Raw genomic sequence first — 9,158 nt, 5'->3', positions numbered from 1 at the left:
AATATTTGTATTCTATTTTGGCATACTAGGGTGGATATGAAGAACAGTCAATAGTCACATTGGGCAACGTATAAACTCTATTTAGATTTAAAACTGAAGACTGCTTCGTTAATAGAAGGTTCGGTAGCCGTCAACCCTCTCTGATTGAAGGAAGATTGGCAAATGCGACTATCGGCGGAGGACTCAGTCCTCAGTCCTCTCACATACGAGAGAGAGAGAGAGAGAGAGAGAGACCCTGTGAGTGAGAAGATACTTTGAATCGAACGAAGGTCACCGTCTGACCGTAAGGTTTAGTATTTATAAATATCTATTGTGCTCAGTCTTTACACCACAAACAGCATAGCCCGCAAGCAGTTGATCTAATTAAGAGAGTTCCTCTTTTAATCTTTTCAAGCTCTTTCTATTAGTTTGTTGGTCTACTTCGTCATCATGGCTACCGATGAGAGAGTTGGGGCTGAAATCATCCGTGGAAAGGAAGCCTGTGATCGATTTTCGGCGGAGCTTATGAAAGAGCTTGGATTCCCTAGTGGTGTCCTTCCCATGGGAGACCTTGAAGAATGCGGGAGGGTGAGATCCACGGGCTTCGTTTGGTGGAAATGCAAAGCCCCTTATGAGCACTTCAATCCAGCTACAAACACCAAGAACAGCTATGCTGCCGAGACCACTGCCTATGTTGAAAAGGGGAGGATGAAGAAGATGACCGGATGCAAGGCCAGGACACCACTGAAGCTGTGGGTTCCGGTGGCAGAGATGTACATCGACGGAAACAAGATGTCCTTCAAGTCATCCATGGGAGTCGGCAAATCCTTCCCTCTCGTCTCTTTTATGAACGAAGAAGAAAAGAAGGCTTGTCTCCAACAAAATTAAACCACGTACACGAACTCTACCCTCCTTCAGTTGTGGGAGACTTTAGTCACGATTCCATATTTATGTCCCTTAATTCGTATCCCCCGCATCCTTGTTTCATGACCCAATAATACTTGATGAATTGTAACATTAATTTAAAACCAGAGGCGCAGGCTTCATCTTTGTTTATCATTGAATTTCACTCATGATTTTGTGCTTTGGCGTGGGCTAATGGGTTTTTACGCTTCAACATACAAATGATTCAATTTGAATCCTCTACGGCAGAGCTGCCCGATAAGACCGTGCTGTCAAAATACGATGAGACGCACAATAACCACCTTAGCCCCTCTTAGGCAATGCGCTCATTGAAAAAGAATTGTATGTCATATTAAAAAGGGAAAAAAATTACAAATTATTTTGAGGGATGTTAATAAAAAAATCTCTTAAAAAAAAAGTGATATAACGTTTTTAGAAAACATAGAAAATTAAAATATGTATTTCATTTGCCGCTCAGAGAACCCATATAAAATTAAGTCATAATTGACACATGTTAATGACAATCAATTTTTCCACCTAATTTAATACCACATCTAATAAACACCATAGACCTTACACACTATGTTTGAGAAAACCAAAACAGGTCGCATTCTATGACACATCTATTAAGAAAATGGCCAATTTATGAAAAAACAAAAATATTTTATTGATCCTTTGGTTGGTCGTCATATATCGTTCCCAATCACTAGACTAATAGTTTTATCCCTTGGCCAATGGTCCTCTTGTCCCTTAATGAATCGATCTATTCTAATTCTTTGACCAATGATCCTATTTGATCTTGGGATTTCTTTAAATTAAGTTTTACCTAATGAAAGCCAATGCTGCAAAACATACTGCCCCTTTCCTTCTCCACCACTGTTGGATTTATGTGTCTATCAATCCTAGTTTATTTTAGTTTGAACTTTTTATTCGTTATGATTTAATACTATCACATGTGATATAAATTTTTTGATTTGTTTGTGTTATTAAATTAATACTTTATATCGGAGTCACGACTAGGTTTGGGCTAGGCTAGGCATCCTTAAAAAAAAAACTATTTTTGACCTACAAAATCCACCTCATTTGAGAGGGTAAAGTTTGGAGTTTACGAGTGAAAATTTTATTGAAGGTAGTCTTCGATCACTTGACTCTTTCCACTGATGTCTTCACCTCCTACATCCACTCTTTCTGTAGCTCAAGAAAATTCCCCAAATACCCCTCAGTAGCCACATTTGCACTCAGAGCATCGCCATTCAAGCCACGTTTTGGTGGGCACATATATAGGATAATTTTTCCATTTTTAAGATTTATTTTTCCTTAAATCCTTCAAAACGCACTCATTTAGATTTTTTGTTTTTTAGTTATGGTAAAATATGAGAATTTGGCTCACTGTGTGTATGCAATCAGTGGCATCCTATAGGTGCAGCGGACGGAGGGTCGCTGGCATGCACCTGGGGGAAAAGCAAGAAAATGGAAAATGGGAAAATGGGAGTCGCCACCTAGATTTAGGGTCTAGGACCCATGAATGATGCCCCTCCTTCGCAGAAGGGGCGCTAAATTAACTCCAATGACTCAATGGATGGTCTGCCTCAGATCCTTGGGTAAGTGTCAAGTTATGGGCTGGGAAGGTGTTAGGCACCCAGCAACCGCCTGGCCGACGGCCGGTCTTCCTAGACCAAACTCTATTGTGTACTATTGTGTTATACATATTATGCACCTACTTAAACTAATTTTTTTTTTTAAAGATTTTTGATTATCTTAATCGAAATTTATGAACCTAGTTAGGCTAATTAAGATTAGTGTTTTAATCTTGATTACTATCACTAGGCTAGATGGTTATGTACATTATGCATCCTAGTTAAGCTAATTAATGGATTTTACCTAAATTAGAGAGCCTAATTCTATGGTCTAAAACATGGTTGACTGTAAAAAAGAAAACCAAGTCTAATTATATCATGGAGAAGGACAATTATATTGATAAGCAAAACAGCTTATAGGCCAAAATAGCCAAAATTACGAAAATACCACTAAAGGGCCAAAATATGTACAAAGGCATGAAATCATATTTAAATGCTGTAAATAAGCAAAATATGATTAAATAACATTAACATCATGCATTTGGATCATCAAGAGCACATGAAATGGCAAGGAAATGTGGGGTGGTAAAAATTACCAAAATGCCCCTGTTATGGCAAACATGTAGAAAATGCATGATAATTCATGAAAATGCTGACTTATACTTAAAACATGTTTATTAAATATTAAAACATGCGGCAAAAGTAACAGGAGCCGTTCCGAGGTCCTAAACAAGGTTTGGTCACAAAATGACCAAAATGCCTCTAAGGGCAAAATGGCAAAAGTGTCAAAAGACACTTAGAATCATTGTAGGCATCGAAAGTGATGTTAAACATCCTAAAATGACTGAACACACCAAATGATATTTCCAGAATGATAGCCTAGGCCCACGTTTGATAAATTACCAAAATGCCCCTAGAGGGCGCAAATGACTTTGTATGCATATCTATCAAGCATGATGGTCACGTATGCATATGAAAACATCCTAAACCATTCTAAAACAGCATGTCATGCATAAAAACATGTTTTCCTATTTTTCCAGAATTTTTCATTATAATTAGAAAAATGACATTTATACCCCTAAATGAGGTGGGAAATGTATAAAAACTATCAAACATGCATGTCAGTGGATAATGATTCCATAAAATCAAGCATGATGAAATATGCATTCCATAATTTTTTTGTGAATTTTTATGCATTTAAATTATTTTTAATATTTTCTGAAATGCTAAAAAAGAAGGGAAAACAAAGAAAAATACAAAATCCCCATCACAGATCCGAATTGGATCAAACCAGAGCCCATTCTCACTAATCAAAACATGATCTTTAACACGGTCATAATACTTTTGTCCAAATACCCACCCACATGTTTAAATTTTACATAATCCGAAATCCTTTATAGGGGCAAACATGTCACAAAAAAATGATTTAGATCTTGAGAAAATTAATGCATGTCAAACATAGTGACAAGCATCATCCCTGAAAATTTTATATTTTTATCACTCTTGAATTATTTTTAACATTTTTATAACTGAAAAACAACCTTTGTTGTAAAGAAAATCAAAACAAATACTTAGAAATAAGTAAAAATGTAAAAAAATACCCTTGAAGCGTGGAAGTGCCTGGGCTCAGCTTGAGTAACCTTTTTTTGACCGTAAGTATCTCCAAAAACCTCCAAAAGCAGCTCCAAGTGTGATTGCTCCAAATGGCAAGAGTGGTGAAGAAGGGGTATTTACGAAATTTTATATCAGTAATGGAGCATAACCTATGGATAAGAAAACTATGGATGGAAAGAGGGGATCAAGGACTACGTGAAGGTAATTTTTCACTAATTTTCCTCTGTCCCTAACCTCTCTAAAACACCTCCTATTTATAAGAAAAAAGTGTTCGAGGAAAGGTCTCAAAGACCCCTGGTGCAATAATGGCCAGGATAAGGAGTGATGGGCTGGCTGGGCTTGCGTGTGCTCAGGCCTGCTGGGCAGCCTAGGCCGGTGCAGCCTTACCCTGGCTCAGGCAAGTGGGCATGGGGCCATGTGTGGCTCAGCCTAAATGGTGGGGGCTTGTCCCCTGCCGACAGTCCAGCTGGGCCGGGAAAGACTGGGTTGACTCGGTTTGGGTCAACTCAGTTTGACCCACCTTTTTTATTTTATTTATTTTTTAATAAACCATTTAAAGATTCCATTTTAAAGGTCCACGTTCAAATGCTAATATCTCCCAATCCATGTGGCCGATTTTGACGCGCCACATATTTGTACGAAGGTCTCAACCCGTACTTTCCATCCGTGTGGCAGATATGGCTGGATTTTGCCTAAAAATGGCACAGATATCGAGGAAAGCACATAAATGGTGTTTCGCACAATATGACCAAATAAAGTTTTCCAAATGGTTTCAGGTCACATCGGGTGGCTCGGGTACCAAGAACCATGCCAGGGGCAAAACGGTCATTTTTCATAAAAGTTACCCGATTTGGCCGAAACTTTACGTGAAAGCTTAATATGACCAAATGAGGTCATCCAAAGTGTTTCAGACTAAATCGGGTGGTCCAGATACCGAGAATCGTGCCAGGGGCAAAACGGTCATTTTCACAAAGGTGTTGGATTTGGGTGAAACTTCAAATGTGGACTTAAAATGGTTAAATACGGCTATGTTAGGGGTTTAGGCTCTATTTGGGACAGTTTGGTTACAAAAAGTGAGGTAGGGGTAATTTGGTAATTCTTGCCATTCAGTCACCACACGAGTTACGTCCTTGACCATCATTGCCTAGACACACTTCCAAGGTGTCAAAATGTGGTGTCTACACATCCAAATCTATTTTTTTAGGACACTTTTGCCCCTAGGGGTATTTCAATCTTTTGCTTAAAAAAGGTTCCAAAATGTGAGAAAAAACAGGGTTTTTATTTTGATGTGAAAAATCACATTTTAGCTACTGTGTAGTTTCTGTTTTTTTTTTTAATTTTTTTTCTTTAAAACTCAAGTAGGGTATTTTTACTATTTTGTCCTTTAAAGGCATTTTGGTGCTGACTTTAAAAATGCAAAAATGTCAGAAAACTTCCAAGAAAAGTGTGTCATGTGTATTTCCATGTTTTATGATGATTTGAACTTGATCCACATCTGTTTTATACATAGATGGTAGATGTAAATATTTTCATACATTTGCCCCTTAGGGGCATTTGGTCATTTCTCATGTTTAATCCCAAAATCCCCAAAAACCAGAATTGCTCTATGTTGTATTCACAATCATATACAAGTATATTTCCCATTATTTTGGGCCCAAAATGTGTTTAAGTCATTTTGTGTATATTATATTTATGCATTTTCCCTTTTTTCTATTTTAAGGGGTATTTACATTATGTTTTTATCATAGCATGTTTAGAATGAAAATGGAAATTTTACAATTTGTATGTCATATATCAGACGCTGGTGTAGAGACCATGCGATCAAGCAGAGATCTCTTGCCCTTAGTTTAATTAGATACTTTAAATAAGATAAGCTAAATCTTTTAAATTAATTTTTAGGTGGATAACATGTACAAACAACAAGTATACAACAAGAGTATGATCAAAGATCGATTTCGGCCGAAGGAGGTGCTAACACCTTTCCCAAATGTAACCTGACACTTACCTAGTGCCTCTCCAGCAAAGCCTTGAAGATCTAGTAAAAAATCAAACTTTTGTAAAATAAAATAGATAGTTGAAAATAAAGAGAATATTCAAATATTTTAGATGGCATTTGACTAAATCAAGTCTGAAATTTAAGAAATGATCAATCTAGATATTTTATTTATTTTTTTGGTGGAAAACAATCTAGATCTTTCGTAGACATCTATATTGTTCATATCGCAATGTCACCTTTCGATATATCAAATTTGATGATGGTCAAGAGACACCTTTTTCTATCCAAAAAAAAAAGGGGCACCTTTTATCTTATTGGGCTAGAGAAATTTATTGCTAATTAAATGCACTTAACCTACCCTAGAAATGTATTTTGTTGACCTGTTTGATGTTAAATATATGTCCCTTCGAAAATATTTCGATACAACCAATGCCGAATAACCTTTTAGGAGATCAGTCACATGCAATGATCCATAGAAACACGCTTTCTCCACCTTAGGATTGGGATCCTTGATGAAATGATGAAACAATAAACAAAAATGAACCGTGATTCAACATACAAGATCAGTGTTTCACGGGTCGGGCTTGAACGTGAATGTATGAGAACGGCTCACAACCGTCATGATGGAATCCACCCCATGTAGATCTCACATGGTGGATTCCATCTTAACGGCAGTGAGCCGTTCTCGTACGCTCACGTACGTGAATGTGAGCTAGACTCGCAGGAACAAAGAGCTAATCCTTAATCATGATTATAGGGTTGGAGATGCCACTTTAGGAGGGGTTGGGGGAAGAAAAGGAAAGATTGATGAATGCTAGCCTACATATGGGATCAAAATCAATCTTGGTCCATTTTATATTAGATATTTTTTCTTATACATATTTGATCCAGAATTATTCAATTAAGTATTAAATATTTGTATTCTATTTTGGCATACTAGTGTGGAAGAACAGTCCTTAGTCACATGGAGCTTGCTTTTATCTTAAAATATGGACCCAATGCGACCTACTTTAATTAATTAATATTTTCTTCCTTGACTCAGTCCTCACACGTCGCGTTTAGTATTTATAACGAACACTTTTTTACCAGAAAAAAAAAAAAACGAACACTTCTATAAATATCCTCTTATGCTCACAGACTACACACCACAAACAACAACATATCTAGCTCTTTTAAGATCAATATAAGAAGCAGTTGATCTAAGAGAGTTCCTCTTTTAATCTTTTGGAAGTTCTATCGATTACTTTTTCGGTCTACTTCGTCATGGCTACTGATGAGAGAGCTGAGGCTGAAATCATCCGTGGAAAGGAAGCGTGTGATCGATTTTCAGCGGAGCTGATGAAAGAGCTTGGATTCCCTAGTGGTGTCCTTCCCATGGGAGACCTTGAAGAATGCGGGAGGGTGAAATCCACGGGATTCGTTTGGTGGAAATGCAAAGCCCCCTATGAGCACTTCAATGCTGCTACCAACACCAAGAACAGCTATGCTGCCGAGACCACTGCCTATGTTGAAAAGGGGAGGATGAAGAAGATGACCGGATGCAAGGCCAGGACGCCGCTGAAGTTGTGGGTTCCCGTGGTGGAGATGTACATCGACGGTGATAAGATGTCCTTCAAGTCATCCATGGGAGTCGGCAAGTCCTTCCCCCTCGTCTCCTTCATGAATGAAGAAGAAAAGAAGGCTTATCTCCAATAAAATAAAATGGTGCAGGTGCAGCAAATTAAACCATACGTACACTACCCTCCTTCAGGATTAGTCCCTGAAGGTGAAGGTCGTCCTTATCATTTCTATACCTTAATTATCGATCAGCTATATATATGTACTGAGTTCCTTATTTATGTCCCTTAATTTGTATCACCATCTTCATCATTGTGCTTTCGCGTGGGCTTTTCTGCACTCTACCATGCTAATGAATATATATAAACAAATGGGAATGCAATCTCTACATGCACTTCCAATTACACTTGGACTTAAGGGGAGGGTCATAATTATGGTCTTCCTCACGTTATTATAGGTATTTTTTTTTTGATTTTTTCATTTTTGTGAGATGGGGGGACCTTTATCCCCTGAGGTTTGCTGACCGGTACAATAATGCGGTTCCTGTCATAGGGGGGCTTGAAATGACCATTCCACCCCTGAACGAATGCACTGCCTGGGTGAAGTCCATCCTCCTTTTATTAGAAGCACTAGGGAACCGTACCGGGTAGGAAAATCGCAGGTGATAAAAATTCAAGGGAGGGGGGGGGGGAGGATTTTTTTGCTTCAAGACAACGATTTCGTGCTTACCAATTAACCCAACAAAGAAAGAAAATAAAAGATAATGATCGATCAAAAGAAGTAAAAGATTTAGGAGATTTCTAACACAATAAGATTTCAACTTGAAAATATTTTGAGTAAAAGTTTTTATGTGTACTATTTATTGGGACATCATTTTTGGCACCTAAACCTCAATCTACGACTTCCTTTTTATCTATATATATTTTACCCTCTTGCAATGTGAGATGGTACTAACATAGCAGTCCGCAGGCATCCTCCCTTTAGTGGTGTGCTCAATTGAATATCCTCCGATTTGACGGTATACCCACAAGTAGTTGTATTATTGTAAGGTGGTCATACCTAAGGTTCATAGTCATATTAATCACTTTCATACACCTACGAATGCTGATATCTCAAGAACCACAAACATACCTCAATCTAGGGGTGTATGCGTGAGCTAGTTGGGTCAAAGGTCTGAATACCTGCATTAGCATTAAAAATAATTATGGGGAGAAGATCTATTAGTGTAGTAAGTCTAAAGGGTATCTTTAGGTTGGTACAAATAGTTTTTTGGGAGAATGTTTTTTGTGCCGCAGCGCAGGCTGTGCCCAGACACATGGGCCTACCACTTAGGGGGGCAGGATGGTCATTATGCCCACTCCCATGTGCCTGAGCGCAGCCAGCTGTGCTGCGGCACAGAGAACAGTACCCCTAGTTTTTATGTGGTAAATTAGATATAGTTGAAATTTTTTGAACAAGTTGATCCTGGGCCCTACTCACGTTTCAAAAATTCAAATACGTTGGAAGGTATGTGATTGAATCAAATCTGTAAT

At 38.0% G+C, this 9,158-nt stretch overlaps 1 protein-coding gene across 1 annotated transcript; it reads left to right on the top strand.

The window, feature by feature from the left end:
• Positions 1 to 371: 371 nt before the first annotated feature.
• LOC122654848 lies at positions 372 to 7,793 on the top strand. The gene is made up of 3 exons (XM_043849120.1): positions 372 to 864; positions 6,740 to 6,743; positions 7,780 to 7,793. The coding sequence occupies exons 1-3, from the start codon at positions 430 to 432 to the stop codon at positions 7,791 to 7,793; spliced, it is 453 nt and encodes a 150-aa protein (XP_043705055.1). The 5' UTR covers positions 372 to 429.
• Positions 7,794 to 9,158: the final 1,365 nt, after the last annotated feature.

Source organism: Telopea speciosissima, chromosome 1, assembly GCF_018873765.1.
Source record: "Telopea speciosissima isolate NSW1024214 ecotype Mountain lineage chromosome 1, Tspe_v1, whole genome shotgun sequence".
Classification (NCBI taxonomy): Eukaryota; Viridiplantae; Streptophyta; class Magnoliopsida; order Proteales; family Proteaceae; genus Telopea; species Telopea speciosissima.
This window is presented reverse-complemented; position numbering and strand designations above follow the sequence as displayed.